A 16,354-nucleotide genomic window follows, 5' to 3' on the forward strand; every position below is an offset into this window, starting at 1 on the left:
TTATTTTTCGGTTTGATGCACTAGATATCAAAAGCATATGTAAGTTCTGAGCATCTAAAATTAGCAGTTATGGTTTACTAATTTCCTTTTAATGGATGAGAGGATTTTAAATGGCCCCCTGCCTTGATTCTTTTTAAGTCTGCATATCAGAGCGCTGGTATGACTGATATGAAAGATTAACACTGATGTAATAAGACAAATGAGGTCTAAATGCAGCGTGTAGTTCTGAGCTGAAGCATTAATTAAGCCCTTTGTTCGGCAAAGCTGTTCAGGCTAATAAGAAAAAAACAAACATGTATTTTTGGTGATAAAGACTCTGTAGGTTATAAACTTTGCAGAAAGCACAGCAGAGTGATGAGAGTGCTGTTTATTTCCACTCACATTCCATTGGCAACAATTAAAACTGGCAACTTTATATGTTTTAAGTGTCGACGAGTAGCAGAGAGAAAACACGTCGGGTGGAGAGGCCTGTGAAGCAGAGTGGATACTAATGTCTGTGTTTTGTCCGAATGCAGTCCAGCGAGCCCAGAAAATAAGGGGGGTACATGTTGGAGAGATGACAGATCAATTAGCACCTGTCACGGCCTCCCTTCCCATCTTTCTGTTGTCACCGTCACATATTTCTATTATATTTTCCAGTTCCAGCTCCTCTGTCTGAGATAGAAGAGCGCCACGCTGATACGCAATTAACCTCAATTTCGTCTCGTACCACTTCATATTTATTTTAAGACTCCCTGCTCTCTGAGACAGCTTATTTCAACATTTCCTCCTATTCTCCTCTGCAGACTGACTTAGAGTCTCTGGACCCCCGTGGCCGGACCCCTCTTCACCTGGCCGTCACACTGGGCCACCTGGACTGCGCTAGGGTCCTGCTGCAGCACGGAGCTGATGTCAGCAAAGAGAACCGCAATGGATGGACTGGTGAGTGTGTGCATGTGTGTGTGTTGTTTAACAGATAAGCCTGTGTCTGTGGCACTGTGCAGAATGTACAGGGCACATAGGCTGTGCCTTGGGTGCAGTGTGTTGTCTTATGATGAAAGTTTTATACAATAATATATCACTGTCAAAGTTCAAAAAACAACAATTAGTCAAAGGGTTGTTTCTTTCTCAAACCTTTTAAAAAATGAAATCCACATCTCCTGTAAACTATGCCTCACTTCAGAGGATAAATATGTCATGGATTTTAGCCCCTTAAGCTGGCTTATACAAGTAAATATGAAAGCTACAGGTGAACAATTAGAACAGCGTCATAAACTGGCCATTCTCACTGTTACAAAAAACATTTCTTGTACCTGTTAAAAAAAGTGCAATGAAATGAGCACCTACGTAGCCTGGAAGTCCGGTGAACTTCTCCACCTACAAATATTTGTCTGGAACCGCTCCACTGGGAATTATGCTGTGAGAAAGATCTGCTGAGCCAGTCCCCTCAGCTGGGTGATGAAGTTCAATTGTTCTTTAAACAAAATAACTCTGATCATTTATGGGACTATCCAAGTTGTTCAAACATGCCCCATAATGGCATCCCAATGATATGCTACCAGTATCATATTAAGAATTGAGTCTAACTACGCCAGATTGGTATTTATGTGGCTCTTAATTTGTAAATGTTCTAAAATAAATAAAAGAGCAACTTCTGATGTACTTACCAGAGAGAGAGAGAGAGTGTGGGTCTGTCTAATGCAGCAAGTAATGACTGCACTGGCCTTTTGGGGCTTGATTGATTGTGTCTTTTAAAGCTGTAGTGTGAGATTTCTCATTAGAATGAATATATATAAAAGTTGTGCTCAAGCACTCGCCATACAAGATCACACGATGCTAGTAAAGGTAATCCAAGTCAAATGAATCACTTTTTTTTTTTTTTTTTAATATGTGATGTTTTGCACCATTCCTCGTCTATGGCGCTGATAGTGAAGCTTTATAAGTCAGACAGCTTCAACTACTACACATGTCACATGTGTTCTGTGGAATTAGTGTGTCTGGTTGTCACAGGCAACGGGACTGAACCGAAAAAAGCTTCCAAACTTTTAGATGGTCCCGATAAAATTCATATTTCAAAGGAAGGATTACAGTCGCGAAAACAATGCAACTCTTAAGCACAGATCAACTTTGAGCTTTTCCTCACTGGAGATGGCTAAAGGAAGTGAAGGGACTGAGGGACTCCAGACTGTGCTTGTGCAATTACTCCGTTCGCCAGACGAGTGACCCAAAAGTTCTGCGCTGTAACTTTAAAATGAATTCCTCAAGAGGCATCGGCCTCTTTGCAACTATCTGCTGAAAGGGTTCCTGGATGTGCACAGTTTTCCACGGGCACCGAGCTGTGCCAGTTTTCGCATAGTTGTGTCCCTCTAGTGACTCTGATTAGTTTTTCAAAAACACAAATCACATGCAGTGTTTTCACTGAACATCGGTGGCTCCTTCAGAACGCCGCTTCTCTGCTGGCGCTGCACGGATGCAGTGTACAGATCTGGCAACGGGAGGATGATAGCGTGCGAAATCAGTTCATTGTTTCATTCCCTCACCCGACGGTTTTTGTTTTTGTTGTCGCAATTTACACGCTGATCTGCCACAACGTTAAAACGCCTGGCGGGAGAAGTAAATAGCGTGGACCATCTTGTGACGACACGATGTTCTGCTGGGAAACAAAGTGGATCTGGATTCATGTGGACGTCCATCCTCTGATGAGTCACAACTGTTTTGGAGGCACAAGGGAGACCTTACACTTAAGTGACTGAAGGCTAGTTTGCCTTGGTGGTCATGGATTAAAGAGAAATCTTTATTGCCGTTGATTTGTCTGAGTGGATTTTATGTGGATGTGTGAGCGTGTCAGCCTTCACTCATTTGTTTGCTTGTAAAGGAGATTGATCTATAACGGTTCAAGTGTAGAACAGGTTGCAAGATTAACAGCAAAGCGGCGGTCTGATGAATGACACGCGAGCTGCAGTAATTGGTCGTACCAGCTTTTCCTTTGGCCTACTTCAGTTTCGGCAGCCCCCTCCACCCCCTCCTCCACCCCCCTCGCTCCCTTAAATTTCTCATGTACATACATTTTGGATGAGGCCTGAGTGATTGGCCCTGTTTTACTCTCCATCTCTCCCCCTCTGTCTCTCAGTTCTCCAGGAGGCGGTGAGCACCAGAGATCCGGAGCTGGTGCGTCTCGTGCTCCGTTACCGTGACTACCAGAGGACTGCCAAGAGACTGGCGGGCATCCCCATCCTGCTGGAGCGACTGCGCCAAGTGGGATTTCATGCACGCAGGAACACGCACGCACACGAAATTTGCATGGCTATCTCACTGAGGCCTTTCCTAATCTCAAACATGACAAGTAAACGCCTAACTCTTAACCCTCAAACAGCCCTGAGAAGGGCTGCAAGTAAATGAAAACTGACCAAAATCTCCTCTCCTCTAAAACTCAAATGCAATTAAGTATGCACGCTACTTGCAAACTGCCAAGACTTGTCAAGGGGACTGAGGCAGAGGAACGCCTTCGTTTGAAATGTAGATTCGTCTCAAATGTTTCCGTTTTTATTTTAGGATGGAATATCCTTCTTGAAGGTATTATTAACTTTGTTTACTATCCAGCGAGGGGAACACACTCAAAGGATTCGCCTGTGTGTGTCGCACGGCGCTCTGCCTCCGGGGCAGCCTGAGTCATCGCCGTTCCCTGAAGGGTTCACGAGTTCCGTGCACAACAGCCGCAATCGGCGAGCTGAGGCCACCTTTACGGAGGCCGACGGTTATAATCCTGCAGCAACAGATTGCGTCGTAGCTGCTGGACGGAACGTAGATGCAGGGAGCTGCCTTCACACGGGCTGTCTTCCTGTGTATCTGCTCCAGCTGGCTAACCCATACACACACACGTAATCGTGCACACACTCACCAACAAACGGACAAAAACAGCCTCAGACTTCGAAGCGTCACACACATCTCCCCAATGATGTGCTGCTCCTTTCACCCACATCACTCTCCTCTCCATCCCTCCTTCCGTCAGTTCTAATATTAACCCACGCACCACTTCTCCAGCCCCTTTTATCTTTGCTCGAGACAATCAGGCAACGTCACCGTGTTTGTTCACTCGTTTTCCTCCACATTGCTATTCTCCTCTCTCTGTCTCTTCATCCTTAAGTACCACGCCATCTCCGCAACGCTTTCCCCCTCTATATGTTTATAATTCATCTTCATCAGTGCCCCGCGCTTTCTCATTTATCTTCTTCCCTCTCCGTCCCCCCTCCCCTGCTCTCTGTTCAGGCACAAGACTTCTACGTGGAGATGAAATGGGAGTTTACCAGCTGGGGTGAGTGCAGCGTTTGCATCCTCGGAGTCAGTAAAGCAGACCACTGTGAAGCAGTCAGAACTAATCATGTTATCGCCTTCCTTTGGGGCTGAAGATGTCTGTTTCTTCCTGCCGCACCGAGCGATTGTGCGCACGAACTTCCTGCCCAGCACGTTATTTGTCTGGCCTCGATTTTAAAAGATAAAAAGCATCAAGTGCTTAACCAAACCACAATGTATTTGTTTTAATTGTTAGCTAATCGTATGTTTTTGTGCGTGCAAAAAGTGCCAAAATGAGAACGTTCATGTGTTTATTTTTGTCCTCAGTGCCCCTGGTGTCTCGTATCTGCCCCAGCGACACCTACAGAGTGTGGAAGAGTGGCCAGTGTCTCCGTGTTGACACCACCCTGATGGGGTTTGAACAGATGACCTGGCAGAGAGGAAACCGGAGCTTCATTTTCAGGGGACAAGGTGAGAGGTCAAGCTTCAAAACATCTTATGTTATTCTAAAGCAATAATACTGGCTAAAACTAACTAAGTATTTAGCTAAGACAGATGATATGACAGCAAATGTACACGTTATTTTATCATATAAACACGTTCACTGTTTTCTTGTTGGGGCCTAAAGGGGAGAATAGCAGCAGATCTCAGGAAGTGGCTGCAGAAATAGGCCAGACCATAACCTTGTTGTTGTTTCCAGTCTTAGAGCACATAATATTTATCGCACACACACAAAGGCGGCGTTGATCAGAAACAGAATTTGTGTATTTCCACAAATGTTAAGTTTACATCATATTAATGCATGAGGTCAGAACTGCACCAGCCTTCTCCCTCGTTTCCCTTTGTCCTCAAAAAGTCCTCTGTAAGGATATGCACAAAGACAACACTATTCACGCACAGAAAACAGGCTGTTAGGATATATTTTCTTATATTTGACAGTTACAACTAAGTGCCTCATGTAGCGACTGTGAGATGCAGCAAATATTCAGAGAAAGTGGAGCAGGTGCGACTGCACCTTTCCAGGATGAATCCTCTCCCTCACACAGCCTCTTTCTCACTCCTCTTTGCATTGTTTTACCCAGTTCTTCTTTTATTTTTATCCCTCTTCCTCTCACCACTTGAAACTGTTCCTCTTCTTTTGACCTTTTCCGCTGGACTCTTGTGAGTCTCTGCGTAATGTCCCCCCTCTGTGTGTGTCTCTGTGCCGGGCCCGTTCAGTTTGCTCATTCCTTTAGCCCGTCCATCTCCAACTCCTGCCGTCTCTTTGCATCAGCCCTCGTCGCATGTCACCTCGTGCGCCTCTCGCACCAATTCTCACCCCGCCTCCTCACCTTCGTCCTTCCAGACTCCAGCGCGGAGGTGATGGAGGTCGACCACGACAGACAGCTGGTGTTCTGCGAGACCTTGTGCGTCTCATCCCTCACGGCGCTCTCGCCTGGCAGGGGCAACGGCGGCGCCAGCAGCAGCACCGCCGCCGGGCTGGGGCTTCTGGGGGCGATGCAGCCCAGCGATGAGCAGGTCGCAGCCAGGCTGTCCGCCCCGGTCGTGACCACTCAGCTGGACACCCGCAACATCGCTTTTGAGAGGTCAGATGCCACACCGGTGTGCACAGAATCTGTTCACACCTTACCCTATGCATGTAACCATACCATGAAAAGAGAAATAAGGTAGAAAATGCCAAGAAATTATGTTCGCAACATGCAGAAATATAATTAACTCCAGCAACAATAGCCTCCGTACAACACAAAGCAATACAGCCACGGGACGTGCTTCGTTTTTCTTTTTCCTGAGTGGAGAGAAACACTCTTTTGTTGTTACAGTTGAATTTCTGTCAGTGTTTGTCTGTCGTCGTCTCCTACACTGCAACCCACAGCTGAGTGGAACAAGCTCAGGCACGTTCTCTGGTGGCTGTCAAAAAGCATTTTAGAAAATGTCGGAAAACACAAACGGGAGCAGCATCAGTGGGGGGATTCGGGGGGGGGTTGGGGCGGGAGGAGTGGCGTCAACAAAACAAATGGCTGGAGTTCATCGAAAACATTCTAGCTGGATGGGGAAAAACTCGTGAGACGACAGTCGATGAAACGGCTCATCCTAATTTCCTGCTGTTTACAGCGAGACGGCGAACCGTTCGGAAGAGGCAGCAAAGAAGGTGCCGCTGCTGTCACAAGTGAAAACTTGAATTCATTAACGTCAAGGAAATCCAGTCGCAGTTACGCCGGGTCGATCAAAGTCATTGATTTTTAATCTAAGCAGAAATACACCAGGTTTTTTTGTGAACTCTGTGCTCTCCGCCCCTAAAATTACCCAATAAAGCCACAGAACCAAGCTTGATGCGGAGGAACAAATTAGCTCCAGGCTGTCAGAGGCTCAATACCAATGCAAGCAGAATGGGCCGGTGAACACAGAGATGGAGAGGCACACAGGATGAGGAGGGAGAGGAGGGAGGGAGAGGAGGGAGAAGTGGAGCACACGGGGGCATAGAGGACACAACTCTTATCCTATTCTGGTCAGGTGGTGAGAGAACAGTGAAACTTTTAGACGGAGAAGGATGGAGGAAGGATAAAAGAAATGGAGTAAGGGAGAGAAAAGAGGATGGGTCAGAGAAAGTTGAAGGGAAGATGTGCAGCAAGAAATGGGGTGAGAGAGATGAATGGGCACAAGATTATGGAGGGGATACATACAACGTAACTAGGGTAGAGGTGATGGTTTTAGAAGGGGAAAAAAAGAAAAATAGTCTGCGGGGAGCCATGGAAGGAGATGCCAAGGCCAAAAGTGAATGTTAAACAAATAAAAAAAGAAAGAAAAAGTGAGGAAGGAGAGGTGGTGGATGGAGGAGTAATCATCTCCCTGTCAGACTTGGACCTCGGTGTCACCTCTGTGTGTTTTCCTCAGTCAGCACTCCTGTCCACATGCCAATAATCTTTTTATGACGCTTCAGAGCGAACCACTTTGTCAAGCACCCCAGACAGGACATCTACCCCTGGAGTTAATATATGTCTTTATGGAGCCTTGCACACAAACTACAACGCTGCAGTTTTTGCGGTTTTGGAGTTGGACGAGCAAGTCGAAAGTTTATTGAACGCTGAGCAAATAACTTCAGTTCAGACATATAACCTTTAGTTAGACGCCGTCTCTGTGTGGCTGCACTTGGATAAAATATTGTCAGCGTGCCATCATGTCCATAAGGTGCCATTTGGCAAGAATTCACATAATTAACAGGGAGATGGGATTAGTTGTGCAGGTTTGAAACAAATCACTATTATAATTCAGGTGAGGGGGAATCTGAATACCAACATCCATCCAGTTGATGGTGAGAAACAGTGGGCTATTGTGATCCTTTGGGCAAAAGATGCCCGTAGAATCTTCCCTCATGTCTAACACACATAAAGTCACACAGTTACTCTCCACATATACTGTATAAGAGCTAACGTGAAGGAGGTGATCATCGTTCTGTGGTTTGTCCAGAAGGAGTTCAGTGATGTGGGTGATCATAAACAGGCCTCACTAACTTCTGGGCAGGTTTCCTAATCGCGCTCTCAACTGCTGATCTTCACTGACGAAAAACAAGGACAATGGAGGCAATGTTTCCAGGCCGCACGTTACGGAGACAAAAACAGGTCCGGGGACTTTTACTCTCCCAGGAACCAGTGTTATTGTCTTCGAAACAAAGTGCTCATCTGCAGATCAGGGCTGGCGAATAACCCAATTTCGACTTTTCGACAGTTTCGAAATCACAGTGAGCTTATTTGCTGAATCTCTGTTGCAGGAACAAAACGGGAATCCTGGGGTGGAGGAGCGAGAAGACCGAGACAGTGAATGGCTACGAAGCGAAGGTAGAGCCGAGCTGCTCTCACAGCTCACTGATCTTTGTCACTCTCCAGAGAAACGCCGCTGTCGGGACTTAGTCAGATATTTCCGAAATTTCACTTTGCTTGAAGTGGTTTATTTCCATAATGAATCATTCCCAGCCCTTTCAATGATTTTGTTTAAATTCTTTACCCTCAGATGAGAACGCTGCGTGAGCACATTAAATACCAGGCCTCTCAGATAGAACTTTTAAAGAGACGGCAGCCTGTCTATCACGCAGGCATTACCTTGACCTCATTCGTTTTCTTGACCCCGGGAGGGATCGATGGGAGACAAGTGTCAGACACCGAGGACCATCTGTTACTAGAGCTTTTAAAAGCACTTCAGACGGGCTGCATAGTAAAAAAAATGCTGCATCCCGAAAAGCAACTATTTTCTACATCATTGATTTACGGTGTCAAACAGAACTCCTGCGGAGCCGCTCTGCTCCGGGAAGCTTTTTAGTTCTTCATTTCGCACGTCTGTCGTCGAGTGTAAACCTAGAGGCAGCAGCCTGCTCAATTTTTAATCAGGGTTTTATTTTTGTGGACACCGGTGAAGAATTCCTGTGCTCTGCTGAGGGCTGTAGGTCGTACATGTTCGCCTGCGGACTAACGAATAATAAGGGTGTAAGGATACACAAAATGCAGTGTTTGTGTATTTCTGGCATAGTCGCAAAAAAAAAGGAGAAGGAGACAACAGAAGACTTCACACATAGCATGATGATTACATATCAGCAGAAGACAAGAGTCCACTGTCTGGTTTTTCAGGTGTATGCGGCATCCAATGTTGAGCTGATCACCAGGACCAGAACCGACCACCTCTCAGACCAGAACAAGAACAAAACAAAAGGTAAGTTGCTCCACTTGGACAACACTTAAGTGCCACAAGAGCATTACACATCATCACCTCTCTGACCACCGGGGTGTTCTTTATGTGCAGCTGCAGCAGCTGAAGTTCTCCATTATCACCCCTCCTCCCCCCTCCAGCCTAAGTGCAGCCTCATACACGGCTGATAAAAGAGTCACTGATGAGTAATCCCTCTCACCTGAGCTCGATGAGATCACCCCGAGGCTCCGGCTAACAGTTCTTAACGGTCACTCTGTGGCTCTGCCTCGTTTTCTGGTCCAGATCATAAATCAAACAGGATTAGCAGGTCTCCCTCCCCGTCCCTGGACTGTCCCTGTCACACAGGATCAACCATCACACGCTCTTCCGAGGGCTCCGCTCTCCCAGGTCGCGAGCCCCATCTGCACTTTGCTAATGTGCAGGAGGAAAGTGTTTTCGGACACGCTACACTGACTCCTAAATGAGTTATTCAGTCCATTTGCCCTTCCCTTTTGCAACTTTTCATCATTTTGTTAACACTGTGGAAAAAACCTCAAAGTGCTTTAAATATCCTAAGAGAGACACTCACAGTATGTAGCGCATCCAAGCAAAAGGTCAAGATGCTTGTTTTAAAAAAACAGACTACAACACCGCTGACCACGTCGACTTTTGCTCGGCTTTTAATACTCATTCAATTTTCGGCTGAAGTCGTCCCCAGCACCAGTCCATCTGAAAATCCAAACCGCATGCTAACCAGCTGCTCACATTTTCTTTGCTGCAAGTATCTAAATGAGCAGCAGCTGTTGGTACTCCCATGCGCTCCAAAACCAAAGTACTTTACTAATTCTTACTTTGCTTCTTCCTATACGATGTAATACATTCCTCTCACTGACAGTTGCCATGATTGCAAATGACCACCTGTCATAATGTTATGGCTGTTCTGTGTACTCATTCAAGCTACTTAGTCAGGGCAGGGCAGGGCAGCAGTGTGACCTACGGTTTAGCGGTGGTCAGGTCCAGGACGTGTGAAAATAATTGTCTACGCTATCACCAACAAGTGGGTGTGTTGGTTCCAAATATATCACACGGACAAATTTTCATACATTTGCAAGTTGCTCAAAGGTCTGAAAGCCTGGCTACTCTTTCAACTAAAGAAACCGTAAACACTGCCGTCCACCCAGTGTGTTGAGGTAGATGCGATATTGTTCATTTCATTTGCGAGGTTAGTGTGGGTTACTGGTGCGTTAACCTTGACTGAATGGATTTAAATTGGTATTGAAACAGGAAATGTGCCCGGATGTGCAAAGTGTTCCTACAAGGTTCTGATAACCAAGCAGGCTGACAAAGCAGGAGGCAAAAGTCCAGAGTCAATAAACATGCAGAGAACGAACAAACAGAAAGCACAAAGATAGAGTCTGGCGGAGGTAGAGCAGTGAAGCGGTGGGACAAATACTGACGAGGAAGTGGATGCAGGTGGAGAAGGTCAGGTGACGCGCCTGCAGACAAGGCAGGTGGGAGCACGAGTGATCTCCGACTGCAGGGGGGTACAAAGAATGTTTTGAGTGGCTGAATGTGTATAGAAATGTATATGATAATTATTATTTTTTACTTGTTCTATGCAATTACGTGATCAAGAATTAGATGCTTACTGTTTCCGGTTTCTGTTTTTACCCATTAGATGTGTTGTCTGATTTCTGTTGTGCCTATTTCCCTTAATGTCTGTGATACTGTACTTCCCTTTGTATGCCCTTTCTGCATTTCTGCATCAGTATTAAAGTCAGGGTCATGTCATGGTGATGCATTAAGTTGTCATCTTGAACAGGATGGGATAGGGAAATATGTTTACAGGAAGAAAAATGAGAGCACGATCGGCGGCCATGAGCTAATGACCTAGTCGAGTTGATTGCAGAGCAGGAAAAGGTCAGTCGGAGAAGTTAGAAAAGAGTTTCCCGTTGTCCTTCGGTTCCTCACACATTGAATTCAGCTGTAAGATCTACTGATGTTTAGACCACACATTTGAGTAACTGTACCCCTACTTCACTGAGGCACAATACACTTCTGTTTAATTCAGTTGCTTCAGGAAGGCTATGTTTAATTCAGGCTCACTGTTAGTGGACGATAAGAATGCATCACAGCAGCCTGATTTAATAAGTTATTACGTTATGTCACTGTAGTAGAGATTACTAAGGCTGTGCCTCGTCACCTCATGATGAAGTGTATGAGTAAAACTCACAGGACAGACTGAGCTTGTACATTGTGATTGTGCAATTATATTTGTGTGTCTGTGCAGGTGGGAAGACCCCACTGCAGAACTTCCTTGGCATTGCTGAGCAGCACATGGGGCCAAACAATGGGGTGAGTAGACGGTGTGTTTACTGTGCCAACTAAATGTGAACTTTTTCCGCATCAGCAGGTTTTCACACAAGTCCCCCAGTGTAACTCCTAAGCAACTGAAGGCCTCTCTCCAACTGGGTAACGATAATGCTCATGAGTCTGCCGTCAGGACAACACTGCTCTCCAAAAAGAACACTGCTGCCTGTCGACAGTGTGTGGACAGATGAGAAGACTATTGGGACAATGTTTTGTGAAAGGATGAGACCAAAATTACCATGTATAGTCGCCACGGAGGGAGGGCCAGGGCCAGGGTGATCAACCTAAAGTAAAATTTAATGATAACTTCTACACTGCAGAAGAGGCAGTGTAGAAAACAAAAAAACACAGTTACAAAAACAAGTGAGGATCAAAATCAGAACACGAGAAACACCAGGAAATGAACAGTAGGACAAAACCGGTAACACAGAAGACCGCTTATCAGAGAACAAAGGGAAAGGCCGGTCTATATACACACATGGGTAGAGGAGCTAATGAGCGACAGGTGAATGCGATGAGGGCGGAGCTCACAAGGAGAAACCAATCCAACAATTAAAGGGGAAGACGCAGGGAGTAAATCAGGACAAGAAACACCAAGAACAGACTGTACAAAATGAAAACAGGAAACTCAAAGAAAACCAAACAGAGTCACATAAAATACAAAACTATGACAAAAATACAATTGTTCGGTTTAAATGAAGAGCTCGTCCTTTCCTCATGCTGTCTGTGAAACACAGGAGTGGTAAAATCCTTGCTTGGACCTGCCTTGCAGCAAACAGTTCATGTGAGGAAACCCAGTAACATCTCAGAACTAAAGCAGTTCTGGACTAAGGAATGAGCTAAAATGCTGCTGCAGACCACTGATCAGAAGTTACCAGAGATGTTTAGCTGCTGTTACTGCTGCACAAGGGAGTTCATTTTGCATAAACACAGTTGAATAAACACAGGTATAATATTTAATTTGTTTGACAGGACATTATTCAGAAATGTTTAAATTCAGAGGGGTACTTTTAAACGGCCCCGTAGATGTTTTTTTTTTCCCCGCTTGTGCAATAAATTTTTGACATTTTTGGAAACACGTGTTCTGCTCCCGACCCCGTCCGCTCCCTGGCAGACATCCGTCATAGTAACGATATTAATCACAGTCAGACAGTCAGCGTCTTCTATAAATGAATGAACGTTCAGCCACTCTTCGGACGGACAGACAGGCAGTGAATGAATCCCAGCCGTCGAGCGCACCGTGTCAGCAGGAGAGCATCCCCGCAGCACCAAACAATCACGCGGAGGCTCCAGCCTGCTCTCAAATATTGATTATGTTTTTTAATTTGTTTCTGCCGGGGAGCTCCTATGACTCATTCCTCCCTCTTCCTCTATTCCGTCGCCTCTGCTCTTTTCCACCCTGTAACTCTTCTAACCGCACGAAAAGCTCCTCTGTTCGGTGTGATGTTTGCTCTTCAGATATATTTGTGCGACTGGAGCTCTCGTGTGGTTTTGTTCAAATTTTGCCTAACACTGAACTTCAGAGAGGTGCCTGCTGTGAGTACAATAGTGTTTGTGCACTGTGCGTCAACTCTTTGGCAGCTTGTATCAGTAATGATGTCGCACCTTTGCCAGGTTTACTACAGTCATGTTTAACAGGTGACAGCGAGCTACTTATTATAGCAGGCAACCATCAGCTTTAAGGACAAACGCGGAAATGAGAAAGTGCTTTGTCATTTGTTCTCAAGTTTTTGCTCGAGTGCAAGGCTTTCATTGAGTTTTTGAAAATGTCAGCAGGAAACAGAACGTCTTAAAACACCAGTAAATGTTTTGTTACTCAGCAGAGAATGGCAGAGTTAGGGCAACTTGTAAAGCACTTGCTGATAATCTTTTGGAGTCCTATGGATTTGTGGTAATTCATTGAGAAGAGTAAAGGATTCACCGTCTTTCAGATGGAAATACATGGTTGCTTCAGGGTTTTCAAGTATCCTTTTAATCACTGTTTACTCTCTCCAGGCTCTGGTGACCCAGATGTCATCTCCCGTGGTGACGAACCCATCGGCGCTGACGGCCGAGGAATACTTCAACCCCGGACCGTCCCCGACTCAGAGGGACATCGGCCACCCGTGCCAGCTCACCACCAAGACCCAGAGGTGACTCAGGCAGACAGGAAAACAGACGAGCGGCCGCGCGTACAGTCGGGTCGCCCTCTAAGCTTCTCGCCAAGTGACAGAGCTGACAGAATGATGGACAGAGGGTAGTGGGAGTTAAATCAGTCGACCGTGGCAGCTGACCACTAAGACCCTGAGGTGAAAGACAATGAAAGACATACGCATACAGTCACGTCATGCACATCGGCGGATTTTTACAAATCTGGTGTCAAGTGGAGCATGGAGGTACTCGGTCTGAGCAGTCTGTCACACAGCTAACGACTGGATGACTCATGGAACTTCACCTTCGCTCCAGCATATTAACAAACCAAACCAAAAATGAAATTAAATGAACCCTGCTGTGTCCCCTAGGTGGTATGGAGAAAATGGGAAAACAAAAAGTGAAAATATTAAATCAAAAAGGAGTTTAAGAAGTGTCCACGGACATAAAATTAGATTAAAGGATTATTTGGAAAATGTTATTTTAATTTTGTAGCACAGCTCGGGCCCTCCCCTTCCATATCACCGCCTCCTCATGCGACTGTCGGCCTGTCTGTCACTTTCACTTGTCTGTTTGATTGTTGTCGAGTGACAGGACATGATGAGGATGAAGTCTTAGTGGTTGTAGAGCTGCATCGCAGACCATTGTTGAACAAATTAGAAGGAACCGATCGACCTCGGTTTGAACATGACTCAGCAGCTTGTGGACAGTCAGTGTTAGCTGATGTAATCAATGTCTTTGTGTACCTCTGGACAAAGAACTCGGTGTCTGAACGAGGACATAAATGACTTAAAGTGGAGATCTCAAACATTTCCATCCAGATTGATTTGACTTTGGATTTTTAGCTTAATACCACGGTTTAGTTAGGCCGTAATTTGGAATTTTCACTCAACAACTGTGATTCCTTTCACTGACTCACCGTGGCTGCTCCTTCTTTTTCCATGACTCTCCAGAATATTTCTGTTTTTGATATCGGCTCCAAGTTCAAAGCTCACCGACCAAATACAACGCATTTACATTTGACCACCTCTTAATACAAATCAGCTGGTGTCAAGTTGCGTTAAGTTGCCACTTAAATGCTTTTAATGTGAAGCTGCAGCTGTAGTAAAGCCAGCTTTGCATCAGCAGTAATCTCCGAACCCGTCGGCCATTGTCTGATAGCATCGAGATTGCATTAACAGCAATTTGAATGTCGCCACAGACAACCAGTGCATAATACTGTAAATAGATAAATATACTGATTTATCAGTTGGCCACCAGTGCCTCCACTATATTGACTCAATGTGTGACAAATGGTGACAGACTTATTTAAATGGAAACCTTTGAATCTTTTAGTTAAGAGATTATTTCTGCGATACTCTACCAACTTTACCAGTATCCTCACCAGACTGTGCGTGTTCTTGTTTTCAGGTTTAAAGCCAAGCTGTGGTTGTGCGAGTCCCATCCTCTCTCCCTGGCAGAACAAGTTGTGCCTATCATCGATCTCATGGCGATCTCGAACGCCTTGTTCGCTAAGCTCCGGGACTTCATCACTCTGCGCCTGCCGCCTGGCTTCCCTGTCAAGATCGGTGAGTGCGGCGGGGAAGAGTGAGACAGATTGTGACGCGTGAGGGAAGGAAAGTTAGAAGTCGGCCGGCTGAATGAAGGGCGTGACAGGAGAATGAAAAGTTAATAAACGGATGGACGGGGAAGAGTAATGGAATAACAGAGGGAGTAACAAGGACAGAAAATATTAATATTAAGTAAAACTGGAAATGAAGGGTGAGAGTGACGTGGAGATACAAGCTGTTGAAAGTGTCTTCAACTCTCTTTTCTCCAGAAATCCCCATCTACCACATCCTAAACGCTCGGATCACCTTCAGCAACCTGAACGGCTGTGAGGAGGGAACCGGCGTCCGCGCTGACAACGACGTGGGAGTGGAGGGGGACGGACAGCGGGACAACCCAGGCACAGACACCCCCTCACCGGGCAGCGACTCCTCCAGCGTCTCCAGCTCTAGCTCCACCAGTAAGCACCGCGAATGCCACGTTACGCCTTCAGTCGCCTTTCCGTCCTACGTCTTCTTCAGCTCACGATGCCCCCGATGAGTCCCGGCCGCGGATCTCCACACTCGGCGGTTGCTTTCATAAATCTCGGCCAACATTTACTGCAGAACCTCCGCCACACTTCAGCTCACAGGCTGATAGAGTTATGAGCTGTGTTTATCACTGGCTCCGAATGCAAGGCAGCGTTGTTAGTGTATGTGAGCGAGATTACGGCTTACTTTCATCATCCTATCACTTCATCAGAGCAACAGCAGCCGCCTTTAAATCTGCAGCCGTGCGGAGGGGAGATAAAATTTATTGTGTCACTGCTCAGAAGGAACCTGTTTGGAAAACCCTCAGTTTTGTGGTGCACAAATGAACGACGAATGAGCCAGAGCCCTGTGAAAATACTCAAAAATACTTCTTTGACTCAGGATTTCTTGTCCCGTCACTCCCTTTCCTTTCCTCTCCTTTAGTCTCCTTCACTGTCAGATACCACTCCTTCCCATCTCTTGACCTTTGCTTTTCCCCCCGTGTGCTGCAGTGTCGTGTCGAGCTGGAGAGATTCCCCCGTGCGTGTTCGAGCCCCCGCCTGGATACACCATGCTAGGAGGCAAACAGAGAGACAGCATGAGGGAGGAGGAAGAAGACTTGCTGCAGTTCGCCATCCAGCAGAGTCTGTTGGAGGCCGGCTCCGAATATGATCAGGTAGCCTGGTTGTGACAATCATGAGAGATCCTCTTCTATTTTAACCAAGCAGACGTGAAGCATCTTGAGTCAGTTGTCGCCCTACACCAAACTTTCCATTCTCCTATGCCTCATATAGAGACGAAGTGTTGTGCATGGACACGTCCAATGAAAAACATTCAAACTCTTTAAATGCAGA

General features: G+C 46.0%; 1 protein-coding gene across 2 annotated transcripts in view; it reads left to right on the plus strand.

Annotated features, from left to right (window-relative positions):
- Positions 1–16,354, plus strand: part of ankrd13b (ankyrin repeat domain 13B) — a 44,696-nt gene that overhangs the window by 19,019 nt on the left and 9,323 nt on the right. For both annotated transcript variants that reach the window (XM_047593285.1, XM_047593286.1), the window contains 12 exons: positions 786–921; positions 3,110–3,234; positions 4,246–4,291; positions 4,597–4,740; positions 5,615–5,855; positions 8,036–8,102; positions 8,886–8,967; positions 11,234–11,298; positions 13,309–13,445; positions 14,854–15,011; positions 15,263–15,451; positions 16,013–16,176. In XM_047593285.1, the coding sequence (XP_047449241.1) occupies positions 786–921; positions 3,110–3,234; positions 4,246–4,291; positions 4,597–4,740; positions 5,615–5,855; positions 8,036–8,102; positions 8,886–8,967; positions 11,234–11,298; positions 13,309–13,445; positions 14,854–15,011; positions 15,263–15,451; positions 16,013–16,176 (1,554 nt within the window). The remainder of the gene's footprint in view (positions 1–785; positions 922–3,109; positions 3,235–4,245; positions 4,292–4,596; positions 4,741–5,614; positions 5,856–8,035; positions 8,103–8,885; positions 8,968–11,233; positions 11,299–13,308; positions 13,446–14,853; positions 15,012–15,262; positions 15,452–16,012; positions 16,177–16,354) is intronic.

This window comes from Mugil cephalus, chromosome 9 (assembly GCF_022458985.1).
Source record: "Mugil cephalus isolate CIBA_MC_2020 chromosome 9, CIBA_Mcephalus_1.1, whole genome shotgun sequence".
Classification (NCBI taxonomy): Eukaryota; Metazoa; Chordata; class Actinopteri; order Mugiliformes; family Mugilidae; genus Mugil; species Mugil cephalus.